At 53.8% G+C, this 19799-nt stretch overlaps 9 protein-coding genes across 9 annotated transcripts; 4 read left to right on the plus strand and 5 right to left on the minus strand.

Annotated features, from left to right (window-relative positions):
* The first annotated feature begins 2531 nt into the window (after positions 1-2531).
* BDP81DRAFT_436062 (uncharacterized protein) lies at positions 2532-3323 on the plus strand. The gene has a single exon (XM_060591097.1). It carries the CDS (start codon positions 2621-2623, stop codon positions 2876-2878), a length of 258 nt encoding a protein of 85 aa, XP_060441049.1. The 5' UTR covers positions 2532-2620; the 3' UTR covers positions 2879-3323.
* On the minus strand, positions 3056-5016 carry BDP81DRAFT_328830 (uncharacterized protein; the record flags this gene model as incomplete). The annotated part of the gene is made up of 2 exons (XM_060585253.1): positions 3056-4659; positions 4725-5016. The coding sequence occupies 2 exons, from the start codon at positions 5014-5016 to the stop codon at positions 3056-3058; spliced, it is 1896 nt and encodes a 631-aa protein (XP_060441050.1).
* Positions 5017-7300: 2284 nt separating this feature from the next.
* Positions 7301-8971, plus strand: BDP81DRAFT_499378 (uncharacterized protein; the record flags this gene model as incomplete). Its single annotated transcript, XM_060595486.1, has 4 exons — positions 7301-7516; positions 7575-7929; positions 7990-8175; positions 8228-8971. The coding sequence occupies 4 exons, from the start codon at positions 7301-7303 to the stop codon at positions 8620-8622; spliced, it is 1152 nt and encodes a 383-aa protein (XP_060441051.1). The 3' UTR covers positions 8623-8971.
* On the minus strand, positions 8751-11025 carry BDP81DRAFT_464051 (diaminopropionate ammonia-lyase; the record flags this gene model as incomplete). Its single annotated transcript, XM_060594106.1, has 2 exons — positions 8751-9842; positions 9901-11025. The coding sequence occupies 2 exons, from the start codon at positions 11023-11025 to the stop codon at positions 8751-8753; spliced, it is 2217 nt and encodes a 738-aa protein (XP_060441052.1).
* Positions 11026-11566: 541 nt separating this feature from the next.
* Positions 11567-12487, plus strand: BDP81DRAFT_328408 (phenazine biosynthesis-like protein; the record flags this gene model as incomplete). Its single annotated transcript, XM_060585215.1, has 1 exon — positions 11567-12487. One exon carries the CDS (start codon positions 11567-11569, stop codon positions 12485-12487), a length of 921 nt encoding a protein of 306 aa, XP_060441053.1.
* A 117-nt stretch (positions 12488-12604) lies between these two features.
* BDP81DRAFT_328300 (concanavalin A-like lectin/glucanase domain-containing protein) lies at positions 12605-13339 on the minus strand (the record flags this gene model as incomplete). The annotated part of the gene is made up of 1 exon (XM_060585204.1): positions 12605-13339. The coding sequence occupies one exon, from the start codon at positions 13337-13339 to the stop codon at positions 12605-12607; it is 735 nt and encodes a 244-aa protein (XP_060441054.1).
* Positions 13340-15330: 1991 nt separating this feature from the next.
* On the plus strand, positions 15331-16471 carry BDP81DRAFT_328397 (zinc-binding dehydrogenase; the record flags this gene model as incomplete). Its single annotated transcript, XM_060585212.1, has 2 exons — positions 15331-15504; positions 15581-16471. 2 exons carry the CDS (start codon positions 15331-15333, stop codon positions 16469-16471), a joined length of 1065 nt encoding a protein of 354 aa, XP_060441055.1.
* Positions 16472-16637: 166 nt separating this feature from the next.
* Positions 16638-17176, minus strand: BDP81DRAFT_98355 (uncharacterized protein). The gene has a single exon (XM_060596549.1). It carries the CDS (start codon positions 17081-17083, stop codon positions 16814-16816), a length of 270 nt encoding a protein of 89 aa, XP_060441056.1. The 5' UTR covers positions 17084-17176; the 3' UTR covers positions 16638-16813.
* A 496-nt stretch (positions 17177-17672) lies between these two features.
* Positions 17673-19694, minus strand: BDP81DRAFT_436068 (Endonuclease/exonuclease/phosphatase). Its single transcript, XM_060591098.1, has one exon. It carries the CDS (start codon positions 19283-19285, stop codon positions 17732-17734), a length of 1554 nt encoding a protein of 517 aa, XP_060441057.1. The 5' UTR covers positions 19286-19694; the 3' UTR covers positions 17673-17731.
* Between the last annotated feature and the right edge of the window lie 105 nt (positions 19695-19799).

A 19799-nucleotide genomic window follows, 5' to 3' on the forward strand; every position in this document is an offset into this window, starting at 1 on the left:
TGCTGGAAGAGAAGTGGAAGATTCCGATGGAGGCGGTAGGATGAGAATGGGCTGTATGTGCGTGAAGTGGTGCTGCATATGCTTGATGCAGGTCCGAATGTAGATGATGATGCCGATGATGGTGGTGGTGATGCCGCTGTGGATTGTACTGTGTACTGTGTACGGAGTACTGCGTAGATGATGCTGACGAGCGCTTGGGCTGCGGGATTGTGGACCGTGGGCTGCGGGTGGGGGAGCCTGGAAGAGGGTGACGCTCAGGCAAGTTTCAAGTGAGCATGGGGATCCCAAGGTTGGACAGATAATGCTCTGGGCGTAGTGAAGGTGATAATAATGAATGGGTAGGTGATTTGCTTCTATTCTCTTTTCCTTTCTTTTCTTGAATGGGCTTGCTTTCACTACTGTGTCTCACTGCAGTCCAGAGCCATGGTCTCTACATACCTATGGTAGGGTAGTTAGTTTCGTGGTAGTGGATTGAGCCACCTTCGGTTCGCCGGCAGTTGACTTTTGTTATCCAGGTTTCTTTGCTTTCTCCTATCGAATTAGTTTCAGAGATTAGATACCTCAACTTGTAGCAGAAGATCCAAGTTGCCTCAACGACTGGCGTTAGTACGCGAGAAGAAATAAACTACTACTTGACGGGATTTCGGAGCACCTTAGCCTGACCTTAGCCTTGGTGGAAGTGTGAACAAAACGGCGAAAAGGGGGCGCCATCCAGGTACGGTACCTTCTTGTTTGTCGCGACAACCTTAGTACTTGGCGCACATTGAATAGGAGTCATTTCCACCATCACGAATAGCTACCTGTTCGAATCTACTTTGGTATATGACCAAGTGTTTATGTAGACTACGATGACCTTGGACCACTTTCGCTTGCCAACCACCAGTGCCTTATGGATAGCTTGAAGACAGCAATCATCAAAAGGCTCTCTTCGTCTTACTCTATACCAATGCACCCAATACACCGAGACTAAGGAGTAATATGTGCCAAACCAGATTTCCAGAGACAGTCCGGGCGGTCCCTGGACGTACCTTGGTAAGGCACACCAAAAAACCGTTGCTGTGCATTCCAGAGAAAACTTGAAACATCTGGACAAAGGACAGTCACTACTTCGTCAGGGTCCAGGGGTAAGTAAGGGGGGTGTGCGGGGAGGACATTCGCGCTATGTGTGCTTTGTAAAGACCACCGGTAAATAGATTGCCTCATGGAACGTTGGCTGTGGCTTCTCGCCATCACCCAAGTCAACACTACAGCATGTCTCATCTCAAATCGAGAACAAGTGTCCTGCATCTGTACCCACGAGACCTCCCTCCCCCAGCTTCGGCGCGAGCGCCACCTCTCTCAGTCCAAGGGGCAACGTGCTGCCCGGCGCTCGGTATTGGTGCTACGCTCCTGCGCTAGCGATTCTTCTAGCGCTTAGACTGACAGGCAGGGTGGCCGACGATCCAGCAACTGCACAGTAGGTAGTGTGGTGCCGTCCGACTTAACCCCTGAGCACATCGGCCCTCACATATGTCTCTTCTTCTACGGAGTACGGAGTACGGAGTACACATTATCCAAACGAATCTACCGGTACATTCAATGCGGATGTCCAGGAGTCTGCTGGAGTCTGGAGTCTGGAGTCTGGAGTCTGGAGTCTGCTCATATATGCCAGAATGAGTCGTATCTGTCCACTATCGAGATTGTACACCACCTCACGTCGCACAAACGGGCCTTGGCTGTGGCTGTGGCTGTGGCTGGTGGGCGGATGGGAATGAGAGATGAGAAATGGGAAACGGGGAACCGGTGGCCATCTTGTTCCACTGCCACCCCAACTGAGATGTAACAAAGAGACGAGACTCCACCTTTCATCCACAGTCCTGTTTCTTCATGAGTTCATCACCTTGAACTTCTCTACGTGAAGTCTCTTTGTCATCTCGTCGTTGTACTAGAAACAGACATGCGGCTATTCCCCATCTTCTCGAAACCACACGTGGCATCAGTCTTGGTGCAACGTTTTGAACGTGACGAATCTCGCATTGTATGTGTTACCACTGCGTCCATTCCATGTTGATCATCTATCCGCAAATCATGAACAAAAAGTGAACCAAGCACACACACAGAGTAGAGTGACATGCACGGCGGACGCGTATACTCGTAATAAGACACAACCAGGAGACTAAGAGAGCATAGCCTCCTAAACTTCTGAAGAACCTGCTCGTCCCACATTGCAATCACACTCTGCCGCAGACTGGCACACGATTCCCCATTTAATTGCGCAAGCCTTCATCAAACCGTCTTCTTGCCATTTCCCAAGCCCAGACAACGCTCTTGGAAGGCTCGGAGTCATGCTTCGACTCTTTCAAGTTCGAACAATCTCATTCTCCTTCAGTGCCGTCCAGTGTCGTCATGGTCCATCTATCTGGTCCTCAACCCCTGTTCAACCCGCGATGCGCCATGCATCCCTTGCACTTCTTCCCGGACGCTGTTCTGGGTGATTCCCGACCCAGGGACCCCTGACATTACCGCTGCACCGTTGAATGCTTCGACCGCTTCCAGATGCATAAAGGCAGATAGGCAACATGCTTCACATATACTGTTTTCAAGCAATGATTGCGGACGAATATCGTCTTGACCTTTGGTCATGTCATGGAGCGAATCTAGCTCGACACTCCAGGCCAACTACGACGACGTAAACCCATTCATGGACCAGGAGCTATGCGTTGATCAAAAGCCATGTGAGAGCCGACAATTCCCTCCATCTTCGTCCTTGCCCGATTCCTCTTGGCGAGGACTGGAAAAGAACGTGGTCGGCCAAATTCTGTCCAGCTACCTACCGTCAATGTGTGATCGGGACATGCATGACCTATTAAACCATCACCCCCGCGTCTCTATTCTGTGACTTTATATACATTATGATAGTACATCAACATACCAGTTGAATACTGTCTCTAAGATTCACATTGTACAGATACAGGGGAATCTACTCATTATACATGCGTAGTGAATCATAAGTGCTGCCCGCGGCCCCCGCAGGTCCCATGGCAGCACGAAATGCCCGCTTTCTCTCCTAGAGCCTCTACGCCAATGCCGCATCCGTCGACATGCTGCTGCCGCCGGCGTTGTGATCATCCTCGGCGGGCTCAATGTCGTCCGCCAATCGCCCAATCATCTCCTCGTACGTTGGCCGGAATGGCCACGCCATGAAGGCCTCCATGAGCTCCATCCACTGCTTCTCGTTCAGTACTCGAGAACAGAGCTCCGCGCTCCCCGTTGCATTCAGTCCTCCCTGGGCCGGGTCCCGCAGGCTGGGGCAGTGCGGCAAGATACCCTCCGCCGCCCCGGGCCAGATGCGCTCCAGAGACTTGCTGACGGGCTCCAGGCCTTGCGCCAGCATGGACGCTCGGAACAGTTCAAACATGTCGCCCGCATGCGAGGTGCCCGGCCCGGACTGCCGGAGGAGCGGATACATCGCCTTGGGCTGGATGTCCAACAGACAACACTCGACGTTGGGGAAGAACTCGGCCGGGCTGACGGCGAGCGGCTCGTAGGGTCGCCGGTCCCAGAGCATCACCGGCGGGTCTTGCCGAAAGATGTGCAAGTTATCACGGAGGACGCGGAAGTCGATGAGAAAGTTCTTGCCGAGCGCCGAGACCTTGGCCTCCCACGCCCGTTCGCGCTCGCCCAGTTCCGCGTCCGTGCCGGCCTTGTTCGCACGCAGACGGCTGAGCTCGTACATTTCCGCCAGGAGGATCTTGTTCTTCTCGGCGTCTTCTTCGTGGGTTTTGACTGTGTGCCGTAGGAATTTGAGGCGTTTGAAGGGTTTTGATGTACTCGACGTGTCTAGGATGCCGGCCGCCAGCTCGTCTTCAAGTTCCTTCAGCTCCGCCATGTAGGGCCGGCTGAGATACGGCGTTTGCACGCCTGCGTGGCGCCCAGTGCCGACGGCCCCTTGTTCAGCCTGCGTCGTAGAATCCAACTTTCGTCCCTCTGGCATCTCCAAGCCATTCTTTCTCATCCTTTCCAGTGTGTCCATTGTGCTGTCGATATCGATCCACCGATCGCGAACGTGCCAAACGTCTCTCTTGGAGTCCGAGTTCGAATACGCCTCCTTGCCGGCCACCACGCCGAGCCACTCGCACGCAAACTCGGCCTCAATTGACGACTTGCGCCGCCCTTGGAGGTTCCTTGCTAGGAACGAGCGCTGGTCGTCGTTGTTGGCCCAAACCAGCATGCGGACAAGGCCATATTTTTGGAATAGTGTGCCGGTGCGGATGCTGCTGATGAGCTGGAAGAGCACGAGTGAGGCGACAGAATCGAAGTTGCGGTAGCGTTTCTTGGGAAAGAAGGCGAGGTTCGCCGTCACGAGGAGGGTGTCGTTGCGCGTGGGCTCGATGTCGGGGCCCCTCGGCTGAGGGACCTGGTTCTGGATGTGGCCGAGCACCTCGTTCAGCTCGTCCCAAAGGATTCCGGACTGGGGTATCAGTTTTGTATTTGGATTTTCGAGTAGAGGCTGGAGGAAGGGTCGGTAAAGCTCGTCGTCGGGTTCCATGAGGATATGGGTGCGCGGTTGGAGGACCTCGTGGAGCTTACGACTCCAGACGCCGGCGCCCGGGTTGATGTCGACCAAGTCGCAGCCAACGTGTCTTTCGAGTGTAGGACCTATGTATTTCAAGATATCGTCTGGTGGCAGGCCCGATTAGCATCTTCGTCTGTAATGCGACTGGCGACGGGCATCATGAACACACCACATAGCTTCTCGTCCACGACATTGACACGCGACTTGTCGCCCTTGACCTTTTTCTTCGTCTTGGGTTTATTTGCAGCAGCACTGCCATATTCTGGCTTCTTGGATCGTGGAGTCATCGCCCAAGCCCCCGTTTCGGCCAATCTTGACGCTGTCGGGGTTGTCTCCTTCAGAAGGGATTGGGCGAAAGCGGGCTTCGTGGCTTTGGTCGACGCAGCGCGTCTACCGGGTATCTGCGCTAGACATTGTAAGGGAGAAGACCGTACCCACGTGCGACGTAAGTAAAGCAGCATTTGGGTATATAATATCGGAATTTCGTTGTGCGAGACGTGCATACGATGGCTTCATTGCTTCGAGAAACCCGAGAGTGTCTCAATTCAGACAGTAAATATTCTGCCGATGATTACCGCCAGCTTCGGGCCCGCCGTGCCCGCCTTCGTATCGATAAGCACTGAGTTCCGTGGTGGGGCCGAGAATCCAGGTTCTTGGATACCGCACGTTCGGACGAAACCTGGAAGATCTGAACACATCCTTGTTACGCGCGGGCTGGGGTCATCCGTATCCTAGATTCCGGACCACTTTGGGATTATAAGCAACTACTCCATACCTTACTGTGTAGATGCGCTCGCCAAGCCTTGCTCTGTGCTCACAATATTGTTGAAACTTCCCGTCTAAGGCAGGCTAGTCAGATCAACATGAATGCACAGCTTCGCCGTCAGATATGCCCTTTCGACAACCGCTTTCTATGAATGTAAGATACCATGCACACGCTACTTCCTTCCTCCTAGACTACCATTTTGAACCTCGATCCATACCCATATCATACCCGTTCTCACTTTAACCTAAACGACAAAAAAGGATGCACTTACATCATACAATGATGAAAACTTATAGTAATATCATTCTTAAAGAAGTTTAGTAGATTTAATCAGCTCGTGAATAGAAATGGGAGAATTGAAAGCTAGCCTGTTACTTAATCCTGCCATTCTCCCTCGTGCTATGCGAGCAATAGGATTAGCTTCGCTCAAGTCATCTTCTCACGTTACTCCAACAAGCTGAGATTCAACCAAAATTGAATTCAACCTCGCTTACCCCTCAGCTTCGCATCAGAGCACGGTGTCTGAGTGAGCCTCTAAAGAAAGAGCTTGAACGTGGGCTCCATCCAATACCATGCAATTTCCAAGACATTGCATCGACCTAATGATGATTGACAAGTTGGCAACCAGCAACACCCGTTCTATGACAATTCGTCCGCAATCTATCACTTGGGAAAGTCAGCCATGATGGAGTGGGAGCAATGAGACGGTTCACCAGCAACTGGGCTTCCTGTTTGTCGATGTTTCTTCACTTTCGAAGATACCATGTGCGTGGTGTGCTTACCCTCAGCCGTGGCTTGCAAGGGTCAATGAGCAGAGTGATTGGTCAATCCTCGAGAACTTTCTTTTCCGAATCCTGCAAAAACTTCCAAAGAGACAGCGAATGGCATGTGAGAGCTTAAGGGACAGGAAAGACTAGCGTAAGACTACTAATGCAGCTAGCATGATGCAAGGCATCAGATTCTAGACCAACGTGCCGGGACGGAACTTCCGAGGACTATTCTCATGGGGTGCAAGTTCGAGATCTTATCTAGCGTAAGGAAGCTGTCTGTTCATATAATTCGACGTAACTCATGTATGTCACCGCGACTTGAACCACAGGGGTGATCTCGAATCGCCTGAGTGCATTGTCAAAGACGTGTGAAGGATTCGACGGTGCGACATCCAACCCTCCAAGAGACATCTACCACGCTGAGCGAATAGGCAACAGTGACAGATGATCCGACAGGACTTCTACTGTTTCGTGGTATTCCCGAATAACAGCACTAATCAGTAATCTGACAGCTCAGGAACTAATGACAACCTCTCGGCTAGACTGCATGATGAAAGGCTTCTTGTCGACTCAGTCCACGACTCAACCTGCCCAAGCACATTTCTGATTTATGACTAGCAAGCCCAGTATAGTCTCGCTTTCATGCAAACGCTGTCATTATCATAGAGTTTTCTCGAGACCTTGTTCCACTTCGAAGTCCGAGACGACATGGCTTCAAACACTCGATGTCAAGCTTGTGATGTAGGCAGCTTCCCTAGCATCGACTAGTCCCCGTCGGGAGGCTTGGTCACTCAGACAATTATGGCGACCAATGATCATTCACATCGTGCGGGGCGACCGAGGATTACTATCCCACAGCTTTGGATCGTATTTCTTTTTTGATGTGAATTGCATCCTTGCGTTGATTCACCCAGGCCTGGCCCCCCTACACGAACATGATCCAAGAGGTCGTTCGGTTGCCACAGAACACGTTGTCGGATTGCATCTTTTGTATGCGTTAGTTTTGAGCTTTGGCCCTGAGGTGTGATAGGGTAGTGGAAGCGAAGTTCTTTCTTTTTCCCGAAAAGACTTGATTGACATCTTCATCGGGAGCGGACCAGCTTTTTGACTTTTAACCTGAGATGAGCCCCAGCCATGGAAGCCATTGGCGTGAAAAGTTTCCACTCTGCCATTTGTGTTTTCTCCAGCATCATCATATTTTTCTGAACGATGAGCTCGACAATTATAGCAAGTCTTCCCAGGCGAAATATGTCTTCTACAGCTCCATTCGTGATTGCCGTTTCCAAAGACCCGGCGCCTAGGGTCGTCGCTTCGATATGGGCCATGATTTCGGTATCGACTGTTTTTCTGTTTTGTCGTGTTTATTGCAAGAAGATCAGATCCCGTGGCTTATGGACCGATGACTATCTCTTGGTGGCGTCTTGGGTAAGAGGCTTTTTGACCTGTCGGAAGAGCCTTCATTGCTGACGATTGTTCTCTTGAGACATTCCTGCTAGTCTCGACGTCTCTCACCACAGAGCTCATGAGACTCGGGTTTGGAAAGTCGCTAGATTTCTCAGCGCATATTTTCACTCTGTCGTCTGTCAACGTCGTCATGAACAAGGTCGCCTTGGCCCTCAGCAAAACGTCTTTTGCAGTCACAATTTTACGCATTGCGTCTGGGAAATTGAAGATTTTCATTTGGTTCCTGGTTTTTTCCATGAACGCAGTCTTGGCAACTAGTGCTGTCGTCGCCTGGAAAGCGGCCTGCGATAGACCGTCGGACTCTTATGAAGCTGTCCTACCAGGATCCTGCTGGCGAGTCGAGGATTCGGTCGTTATGCACATGGTATCAAATGGTAAGCAATATATGAACTCAACCGAATGTGTCCAGACAGCCAGTTAACATGTGGTTTTAGCATACTCGGCACTAGTTGATTTCATCTTGTCCCTACTCCCATGGCCGATGATATGGAGACTAGCCTTGAAGCGCCATGAGAAGATTGGTGTGGCCGTAGCCATGAGCCTCGGTGTCATTGCAGGTTTAGTCGGGGTGATTAAGGTCATCAAAATAGTGACCATCGCCGAAGGCGCAGATATACCATGTGAGCATGAAGACCTCGTTCTCGTATTTGGATCTCTCTGATCATTCTATAGATCGCCTGTCTCTGCTATTCATATGGGGACAAGCTGAGATCAACGTCACAATCGTTGCGTCATCTATCCCGGTTCTACGAGTACTGTTCTCGGAAATGTACGCAACGACGAGGTCGGATGAAAGAAATGGATATTTGAAGTCAGATGGACAGAGCGCCTTTCCAACGGAAATTGGCATGAGCACTCTAGAGGAGGGAAGGAAGATAGAACAAGAGACGAACCGGAATGTTTTGCTTGCCATGGGGCCATCGCCGACTACCGACTCCGCCATGAGAGCTCGCGAGACTGAGATTGGATATAACGCAATGGACGAGATTACGCAGGGAACACAGAGGCATACATTGAGGAACTCTGAAAGCTATGAGAGAATTGAACTAGCGAGAGCCCTGAGGTGACGAGGGAATATTTATTAGTCAAGATATCTCAGAGCCATTGAGCCATAGACTCGGAAAGCACATGTCATTGTACCCATTTCGCCTTCCTTTGTCAAAACTTAGCCTAATCCGTGATCTGGGTCCAGTATCTAAGCGCAAAAGTCGTGAATCACGACCTCTATCACCGATGCAACTTCCCGAATGCTCGCTACGCTCACCCATTCCTCCTTGCCGTGGATCCCAAAACTCCTAAGGCCATAGACAACCGATGGGATACCGATCTCGTTCAACAATGCAGCGTCGCACCAGAAAGAACACGCAACAGGCTTTTGCGCTTCACCTAGACACTTCGAGGTAGCAGAGATGAAGGTCTTGATAAACTCATCGTCCGGGCTCTGCCCAAGCGGAGGCCGCGAAAAGGTCATTCGAGGAGCAGCATATCTGAAGTCTGGTTTGGACTTGGCGATACTAGTCAAGATGCTCTCGATGTCTCCAAGAATACTCTGAGTAGTCTGTGCCGGGATGGTTCGAAACTCAACTGTCAAAGTGCACAGCTCCGGATAGCTGGAAGGTTCTTCGCCGCCCTGAATGAGGCCTGCATGCAAAGATGCCTTTCCCAGCCGAGAGTCGGAGGGCAATGCCTTTGAGTACTCAAGGAATGCCGTCTGCACTGCACCAGCGAGCAAGATGGCATCTACGCCATCCTCGGGCCTAGATCCATGGGCCGCAACGCCGAGGATGTCGATTTCAACCCAAATGAATCCTTTATGAGTGATCGCCATCTCCTGGTTGGTTGGTTCCGGTATGATGGCGGCATCGGCCCTCCATCCAGCCCTGATGACCTCTTCTGTGCCTATGGAGAAGTTCTCCTCGTCGACGACAGCGGCGAGGATGACATCGCCCCGTAGAGAAGGGCGTGATTGAGAGCTGCATCGAGCCATTGCCGCCATGGCAGCTGCCAGACCTGCCTTCATGTCCGCGCTTCCACGAACAAAGATTCGTCCTCCTTCGTCCTCCTTGAGTTCTCCGCTCAAAGGTTCCAGGTCTGGCGAGTAACTTGAAAGGCTGACGGTGTCAACATGCCCGTTGAGCATGATGGACTTTCCCCCTCCTGTTCCGCGGAACACACCGACTACGGAAGGTCGGCCTTGCGTCTCTTCCAACCAGTGCGCTTCGAAGTTGCGATGTTGCAGCCACGCGGTAATGTAGTGGGCAATCTCGCCTTCACCGGCACCTGAAGCCTTGGATAAGTCGGGGTTTGGAAGAATCGATGGACGTGAGGATCTGCGTCAACGTGACGGGGTCATCGGTGGACACATCCAAGGGAATCTTGTAGTTCCGGGGGCCCTCTGTGTTTAGTAATACCACGACGGCGTCTTTGGAAAGACAGGCTGGTCGTGGGTTTACTTGGGCAAGCCTTCGGAGCGCTGGGAGGGTGGCGCCACCACACGGCCCGCTCTTGACCCCCTTCGTCTGGAGATACTTCACGGCCTCATGGGCTTCGAAGTCGGAGACTGTGGCGCTGGCATCAATGCCTACACGAAGATCACCAAACGCCGTCAGAGAGACAGTACCGCAGTTGAGCCCTTCCATGATGGTTCTCGAGGTATGAACCGTCACTGGTTTACCCGCTTTCAGACTCGTCCAGAGACACGGAGCGGTATCGGGCTCGACTGACAGGACTGCGCAATCTCGACCATCAGACTTGCAGTGAGACACGACGGCATGCGCTAGAGATCCAACGCCGACTGGGGTCACCATCAAACTCGGCTTCAGCCCGTGGTCGGCCACCTGTTGCTCGGCCTCGCGAACGAGGGTGGAGTAGCCCTCGACGATCCAGGCAGGAATCTGCTCGTACCCCGCAAACGCATTGTCTTGAATCAGAAGCCCGCCCTTTACTGACTTTGACGCTTGCCACGCTTCCATGACAGCGTCGTCATAGTGGGAGTTGCTCACGATGACTTTGGCGCCCTCGGAGGCAATGTTGGTGACCGCCTCACTGTCGACGCTGCTGGGAACGTAGATGTGCGCAGGGATGCCTAGAATCTGGGCCATGGTCGCAACGGCTCGACCGTGATTGCCCTCCGTAGCTGCGTAGAGGGAGAGATTATGCGTTTGGGCGGCCTTTGCGACGTCGTTGAGGGGCGTGTCGGCGGGCAAGTGTAGATCAGTCGTGACGGCGCGGTACGTTCCCCATGATGCGCCCAGGATCTTGAAGGATGGTAGTCCTAGTCTGTTGCTTTCGTCTTTTATGTAGACGGCTTTCACGCCTAGTTCCTGGGCGATATCCTCGAGAGAAACGAGAGGGGTTCTGGCGAAGGCGGGCAGCTGCTGGTGAAATGCCTGTGCGAGGGATGCATCGGAGGCAGGTTTGGTCGGTCCCGCCTCGTGGTTTATATAGACGCTTCGGCGTGTGGTCGTCATGGCTTGTCTTGATGCTACAACTTGAAGTATCTTACTCTAAGTTGAGAAATGGACGTGAGAGGGTTGGATGGGACTTGACGTTCCGTATGCTACATTTTGTACATGAACACTTAATATTTGAATATGTAAACAGCGCGGACTGATCGCCATCACTCGACATCTAAAATCGAGCCCGAGATGTTTGGAAGCATTGTTGAAGGGCGGAAGTGGATTTCGGGGGAAACTTCAAAGACAAGCCGGCGCGTGAATTATCAAGAGAGGGGGCCGGGGAGTGGGGACGTCTGTCGGCGAAGGGCGCAAAAGGCGCGGGTGACGACGCAGAATAAATGTTTACCGATCAACTGGCAATTGCTGCTTAATAAACAATCCTCGTTTCGACCAGGTCTAAGAATCAACCGGTGACTCATTCATTGCTCACCAGCTTCGCTATTTCAACAGCCTGGAGTAACCGTGGTCCCGTTCTACCTGTCATTCAAGCCTTCTTGGTATACACTTCATTTGTATTCACCATCTAGGCGATCCGCCCTTATACGACACATCGATGGAGCTCCCCTACACCACCGTCGACGCCTTTACGGACAAGCCCTTTGAGGGCAACCCCCTAGCCATCGTCACGATCCCGGCCTCGACGTCCCTGACGCAGGCGCAGAAGCAAACCATTGCCAGAGAGTTCAACTACTCCGAGACGACCTTTGTGCACGAAGTCGACGACCCCGCATCCACGGAGCGACGCTTCGATATCTTCACGCCGACCGCGGAGCTTCCCTTTGCGGGCCACCCCACCGTCGGCACGGCCATCTTTCTCAAGTCCCGCGGCATCAAGAAGCTGATTGCAAAGGCCGGACCCATCGAAATCGAAGAGACGGGGCCCGAGTCCGTACGGGCCGCCATCCCGCACAACACCCGTCTCCACCAGAAGCGGCTGAGGGACCTCGGGCCCGGCCCGTACAGCGGTTCGGTAGCAGAACTTGCCAAAGCGGAGGTCGAAGCGCCCGTCTTTAGCATCGTGAGCGGCATGACGTTTGCGCTTGTGGAACTGCCCTCGCTGGCGTCGTTGGCGTCCGCAAAGATTGGGCCCATGGAGTTTCGGCAGCAGGAGCTTCTGGACGAGGGTTGGCGCGAGACGTTTATTTCGCGGTACTACTTTGTGCGGTTGGGTGCCGAGACGGTTGATGGACGTGTTGTGCACAAGATCAGAACCCGTTTGATTGAGCCTGATCTGGAGGATCCTGCCACAGGTAGCGCTGCCTGCGCTCTGTCGAGCTATCTGAGTTTGCACGAGCTGTCTGAAGATTCACTCGGCTTTGACATCACGCAGGGAGTCGAGATGGGTCGGAGGAGCAATATTTACGTTGACGCGAAGCTTGGACGGGGCGCGGATGGTGCACGAAAGCTAGAGACGCTGCATCTTGGAGGAACGGCCACAAAGGTCATGAGCGGCACCATCTTTTTGAAGTCGTGAACAGTAGAGAACATTTACAAGATGTTCCATCAGCGTCAATGAACATGGAGATGAATTTGTACAAGGAACGAAGTCGGTATAGCTGTCTCATGCAGATACCCCGGCCTGGCTTTACCCTCAAAGGTCGATGTTCAAGCCGAGAGTGTTGTTGAACGTGACAGTGCCCCAGTACGGCTCCTGGCCAGCGTTTCCCACATTAACGTAGGTGCTCTCGGAAAAGACGCCCTGCTTGGAGAGCGCGAGGAGCCAGTGCTTGCTGTCTCCCTCAAAGGTGCCCTTCTCCAGGTCGGCGTACTGGGTGGGAGCAAGCAGCGAAGACACGGTGATGCCGGTGTCGGTGTTCTTGCCTTGGTACAGCTTCCACCCGTCCTTGCCAAAGAGCCCGTCAATCGTGGCCGTTGGGCCCTCGGCCCAGCCAATGGGTACCTGTCCGCCTTCCCAGCGGAGCCAGAGCATGAGTTCCTGGGCGTTGCTGGACGTGCTGTCGCCTTTGGTGTCGGAGGTCATGAAGTCGTAGACGACGTTGCCTTTGGGTAGTTGAGTCAGCAACATGCAAGCACCGGGTTCAGCGTGATGCAGAGGTAGAAAAGAAAGCCCCCCTTTATCTTTGTAAGCCGAAGAGTTGGAGACGGTCCAGCTGTAGGTGCTGGGGATGCTCTGGATGGCACTGAGCTTGGTCTCGAGGTTCTGGCTCAGGCCGATGAAGGAGTATCCCTTGAGGACGTCCTTTTGGTACGTGGGATCAATGTCCCAGATGCTGCTCCATTGGATTCGCTGCGCATCGCCAGATCCGGACGTGCCGTAGTAGCCGGTGCAGGCCGATCCCTTGATGGCCTGGTAGGCGTAGTTCATCGAGTAGACGATCCTCGGGGTGCCCCATGAGGACTTCATAGTCATTGGGGGCACCGCAAAAGGTCTCTTCGGCGACGGCGGCGGAGGCGAAGACGGCCGGGGCCAGGTAGCGAGAGATATTCATCGTTGCTGGGATAGGGAGTGACGCTGTAAAGACTGTGGAAAGCAACCCGCCAGTGGTGCGGAAAAAGATTGACAGTGAAAGTTGGAATGAAGATCAGAACTAGATCATCACTTTCGGGGCATACTGGCTGCTATTATCTACCAAGTAATTACGGAGTATATGCACACATACTCTGTACGTTCTGAATGATTAAACGGATCTTGCCTCCCCTCCCCCCCCCTGCCGAGAAGTTTTGATGGGTTTGTCGTGGAGAAGCAGGGGCATCTAATTAAGCAGAGAAAGCAGACCACAAGGCGGTTGTAAACACCGGACCATATTGCACTTGGTCAATCTGAAATCGCGCGCCAATTCCAACATCCCGGCCCGTACGGGAAATAATCCCTTGAGGGGGGGGTTCATTTGTTCTCAGCTTGATTGTGGAGCGGCGTCAGCTGCGGGTTCTAGACTTTTGGCATGGGAATAACCCCGGGAAACAAATCAATTCATCAGTCTCCTTGAGGCTTGCGTGGGGGAGAGGAATGTCGCTGGAAGGATGCCGGTTGTGCTCATTTAGATGATTGTTCAGCGACCACCTCGGGTGAGTACCTAGGTTTCCTCACATTCGACCCGCCACTGTATGTCGGAGCACCTGGGAAACATACTCGCATACGGCATGGTTCAGCTTGATACAGACGCAATCAGTAAAACCCAAGCCCTTGCTGCTTGGATAAGTTCACGAGGTATTCTTGACGAAGCACTGGATGCCGTGGAGAGGAATCACTCACCAAGACACTGGCTATGCTGTGCGCAGGCGAAAGCAAACCAGATCCATCAGTATGGTTACGCCTGGACAGCAACTGTGGCAGAATCCAGCTCAAGCGGATATTTGCGAGGGGCAACCATAGGGGCGGTGAACGCGGCAGAAAACAGTGTGTTGTGTCCCATCTGCATCCTCGCGCCTATCGGAGGATCAAAGGAAGGGGTGTTGTGTTGGGTTTCAACGGGGTTCATAGAAGTCGCCTCGGGTTCTAGGTCTGATATGCATGACTCATGGGGAAAGTGAAGCTATTCGCAAGTTGTTTGTGCTTTTGCCTAACCTGCTGTCTTGTTCGTTCCCGCCCCGTTGCTACCGTCCCCTCACTTTTCCACTTTGTCAGTGATAAACCTCATTAGTTGTTACTACACTAGTATCCGTAAGCTAGAAGAAAGAAAATCTTCTGGAAAATGGATACAGGTGGGCACAGACCCAGGCAAGTCCAGTTGGTTGAGAGCTACGGCCTTACAAATCAATACTCCGTAGACACTGTAAAACAACGCGACACCATCCAATGCATCCATGGTCCAATCGTTGTGTTCTCATGACAATACGGATGCCACCTTGGTGGGTTAGCCATCGGGGGACAGATCAAAAAGCCGCGGTGATTCGGTGACTCCAACAGGCACCGTATGCTACTCCGTACTGCCAACTAGCAAAACCGCACCCGAGATGCTGGTGGTAATGTGGCAATTGGCGTGAATGCCGAGCGGCTCCGGGGCAGAAAGCGGAATGGCGGCGGAAAGCCAATGGACACGGGCAGGGGGGCAATAGCTGGGGTGTCGACGGTTCAACACATTCGAGTCAGTGGAATCAGTGCAAAAAAGAAGGTCATGTCGCATTGCCGGACCCCGATATGACGGTATAAGTGGACATTGCGTCATGTCGACACTCTTCGAAGCTTCGGGGCTGCGAAAACCCCACGACTGCTTTGAAATCTTTTTTGGGAAGCGATACCTACATATAAACCAAGTCTGCAAAGCAAGATTCGGTGTAGTTTTGTTGAAAGAAATGTAAAGGTTCCTTGGACTATTACCGCCCCTTAGACCGATCATCACACATAACCGACTCATCATGGCACCAACATCAACCAACGCCTGGTCCATCACCGGCATCGGCAAGGACAGCAGCAACTGGGACACCCTCGAGCTCAAGAAGGATGTGCCTCTACCGCAGCTGGGCGACTACGACGTCCTCGTGCAAATCGAGGCCGTCTCCCTAAACTTTCGCGACTTGGCTATCCCCAAGGTAAGTTCCCCTCCACCCCCCGGGGCTCGTCCGGTCGTCCGAAACGCCCGCCCCCGCTAACGCCGCTCTTTTACAGGGCCTCTACCCTTTCCCCGTCAGCTTCCCCCGCGTCCCGGCCTCTGACGGCGCCGGCCGCGTCGTCTCCGTCGGCCCAAAGGTAACGCAGGTCAAAGAAGGCGACAACATCGCCACCCTCTTCAACCAGCACCACCAATCCAACCCCATCACCCCGCTCGCCGTCAAATCCGGCCTCGGCGGCGCCCTCGACGGCACCCTCCGCCAATACGCCGTCTTCCCCGAGCACGGCGTCGTAAAGTCCCCCAAGACGCTCTCGTCCGTCGAGGCCGCCACGCTCCCCTGCGCGCCGCTGACGGCGTGGAACGCGCTGTACGGCCTGCAGTCCAAGGCGCTCAAGCCGGGCGACTACGTCCTGACCCAGGGCACGGGCGGCGTGAGTCTCTCTGCGATCCAGTTCGCCGTCGCCGCGGGGGCGACCGTCATCGCGACCACGTCGTCCGCCGCAAAGGGCGAGCAGCTCAGGAAGCTCGGCGCGCACCACGTCATCAACTACAAGGAGACGCCCAACTGGGGCGAGGTGGCCAAGTCGCTGACGCCGGAGAGCGTGGGCGTCGACCACATCATCGAGGTCGGCGGGCCCGGTACGGTTGCGCAGTCGCTCAAGGCGGTCAAGTTGGAGGGTGTGATTTCGATTATTGGGTTCTTGTCGCACGGTGATAAACCCGAGGGCGAGCAGCCGACGCTGCTGGACGCGCTGGCCAACATTTGCACGATTCGCGGCTTGTTTGTCGGGTCGAAGCAGCAGTTTGAGGAGATGAACCAGGCGATTGACGCTAACAAGATCAAGCCTGTGGTCGATCAGAGGATTTTCGGCTTCGAGGAGGTCAAGGAGGCGTACCAGCACCAGTGGGACCAGAAGCACTTTGGCAAGGTTGTCATCAAGATTTGAGGTTGCAGGGCGTACTCGTAGTAGAGTGCGCGAGGTAGCGTAGTATAATGCAGTCATAACCACCATGTTTGTTTGACGCTTGTGAAATTGGAATTGAAAATGTCCTTGTCGAGCTGCTTCTTATTGTTGCTGCAGTACGATGGTCAACTAAGGTAGTTGATGATGATCAAGACAATAAAGAACACCTGCCGTCAACACACCAAGTGCGAGTAGAACGCACTTGTCCTCGAGTACGAAGAATAATCGCTGATTGACTGGCCCTGAAGCAAAAGCAAACTCCGAAATCAAACCCCCAAAACTCCATTCCCATCATGTCGATGATTCCAATCCTTGCTTCTACAATCATTCCCGCTCAGAAACGTCCTCGATCCGACGATCAATCTTTTCCGCCCCATCACTCTTGACAGCGCGTCCCTCTGGTAGGGCCTTTCCAGCAGAATCGTACTCGCGGCGCTCGAGGTATACGGGCTCGCCCGTCTTGTGGGAAGCCGTCCGGACGGTGGTGCCCGATGGACTCCGTTCCGTCTTGCGGGCCCAGCGCTTCTCCTCCGTCTTGCCGTTGTGGCTGATTGAGGAGGAGAAGGAGATGGAGGATGTGAATGAGAAGGGCATCGTGTGGTTGATTTTGGGTTTTGGGATTTTGATTCTCGATTCTTTACTTCTTTGATTCGGTTCGAGGTTTGTGGTATCTGGTTGTGGGTTTCTTTCTTCTGGTTGTAGTTGATTTGTGGTGATTGTGAGGAATAAAACAGAGTAGGAACTCGATGTCTATCCAGAATCGGGAGGACGTGTTCCCTGATGCCAAAGTCTGGAAACAAGTTCAAACGTCAAAGTGCCTGCCGTGAGTGGTCTGACATCGGGCAACCACCACCACCTCGGGCCTCCTTCCTCCTCTTCACCGGGCACTTACATCATTGCTCCGCACAAACCACACCGACGTCATCGTAATGCATTCCACCTTGCTGAGTCAGTATGTATAAGTCCCATGCACCAATTTTATGCACAATTACCTAAGCAGCATGCATCTCAGTATCACATCCAACAACACAACACTCTTGATGATTCAACCGAGAGAGAGTGCACGAGGTTCACGGCAAGTGTTGGGGGTTTCTCTTCTGTATGCGCCTAATAAACACAACAGACCACGAGAAATATCTTGTTTCAAGAACAGCAAAAGGCACAGCGCGGTCCGAGGAGAAGATGGGGCACTACCTTAAGCATAGATTCAATACGACGTATCCTGCCACACCATACATAGACCTACCTCCTCACCCTCAACCTCGTCAAAAGAGCAGCATGATCCGAAGTCCACTCATTCCCCCCATGCCCCGGCTCCGGCGCCGGCTGCCCCACCACGACCTCCTCCGACCCGATAACCTCCAACTTCCCGCCCCTAAAATACACAAAATCAATCCTATCCATCGGCTCCGGCCGTCCCTCATTCTCCAAAAACACAGGCGACCACGTAACCCCCGGCTTCGCCCCCGGGTCCGGCCACACAACCCGATACGAATCAACCAACCCGGCCTCCGTCGGCGCAACAGACGTGGGCCACGGCACCGCCCCTTGTCCGCAATGCATCCCGCTCGTGGCATCAACCCAATCCAGATGCGAAGGCGCGTTGAAATCACCCACCAGCACCACCGGCACCGCCTCCGCCTCCGCCAACTGCCCCGCCATGGCCCGGACCACAGACTCAATCTGCGGCGTCCTCTTTGACTCCCTCTCCCGCGCGAGCACCTCCTCCACCGTCATATTCCCAAAGCAGAAATCATACGGCCCGTACGGATCATACCCCAAATGCACATTCCACAACACAACCTCCTCCTTTTTCTCCTCCTCCTCTCCTTCACCTTCCAACACAACCCTCACAGACGCAGCATACGTCCCGCCCTCGTGCGCAGCACCACCGACGAGAGGGTACTTACTCACAAACCCAACATCGCCGCCCTGCCACGCAAACCACCCCAACGCATCCCCCAACCGCGCGGCGTGGCCCCCCGTGCTCTCCTGCACGCCGACGACGTCTGCGCCGCTCGAGGCCAGGAACCGCACCTGGTTGGCGTGGTAATCAGATACCTGCGTCCCGCCGTGCCACAAATTGAACGACATGACAGACAACTGATCCACGAGCGGTGCGCCGACATCCCGCACGGGAATAGTAACGTCCAATCGCGCACACGACGCATCCGCAGCTTCCACGACAACCACCTCGATCGTAACTCTCGCGGAACCCACGACGTCAGGCGTGCCGGATACGACCCCGTCCGCCGACACAACAACCCATTCGCTCCCATCGACTTTACGAAACCTCACGGCTTCCCTCCCGCCCCGGCTTCTCAACCCCCCAATCCGCGCCTCATACCCCTCCCCAACCCGCGCGTTCCTCAGCGTGACCTCGTCAACGAGGAACCCCACCGGTCCAGAAGCATACGGCACCCTCACGTCCACCGGCGACGCAAGCCACGCATACCCGTCTGTAGCGAGAAAAAAAGCGCGGTAGTCGCCAGGGACCAAGGCCTCACTCTCAATCTTGAGCGTTCCGTTGGACGCGGGCGCGTATCCCCAGGCCAGCGAGGGCTCTACATACGTCTGGTTCTCCGGCCCGCCGCCTGAAGCGCGGTAGATGCCGATCCAGTTCTTCGCGTTGGCGTCTGGTGTGGAATAGGAGAATGTGAAGGGGGCATCGTCGGGGAGGAAGGCTAGGTTTCCGGATGGGCGGGTCGTTGAGATGGCGAGCGCTGGCGTTGGGGATTGCGCTAGGAGGAGGAGCAGCGCGGAGAGGAGATGTGAAAAAGTGACTGCGAAGCGCATCTTGGCAGATTTCCCTCATGGACAATTCAGAAAGAGCGATTCCATGCCGTCAATCAATGACGAGTCCCGGAAACGCAGCACCTTTATTCGGTGTCTTGAACGTACCTTGAAGCCAATCCTTGAAGTCCACTGATGGGCAAGCTTGTCAGCTTCAGCGGGGCCACCAATCCTTTCTTGGTACCGCGCCATGAGAACTTTTTGGTTTACACACGGAAGGATTTCGAACCTCGGGAATCCAGTGTCCTTGGCAAAGTGTTGTGGCCACATACAGGACTGATCTGCGCAAGGAATGGGAATAGTCTCGCCCGGGTAGTCTCTGGTTTGGTAATGGCAACAGGGGGCCTAAGTCGGTGCCTGGTGACTTGCAGCAGCCGACTGAGACACACTTCAACAAAGATGCAACGACGAGTTTGTATGTGATTTGATTCGGTGCTACATCACTCTCACCATCTACAACATGCGCACTAGTCTCGCTCACCCGCTCCAAAGAACGCACTCACTTGTCTCCATAAGC

Source organism: Colletotrichum phormii, assembly GCF_030913505.1.
Source record: "Colletotrichum phormii strain CBS 102054 chromosome Unknown BDP81scaffold_21, whole genome shotgun sequence".
NCBI lineage: Eukaryota > Fungi > Ascomycota > Sordariomycetes > Glomerellales > Glomerellaceae > Colletotrichum > Colletotrichum phormii.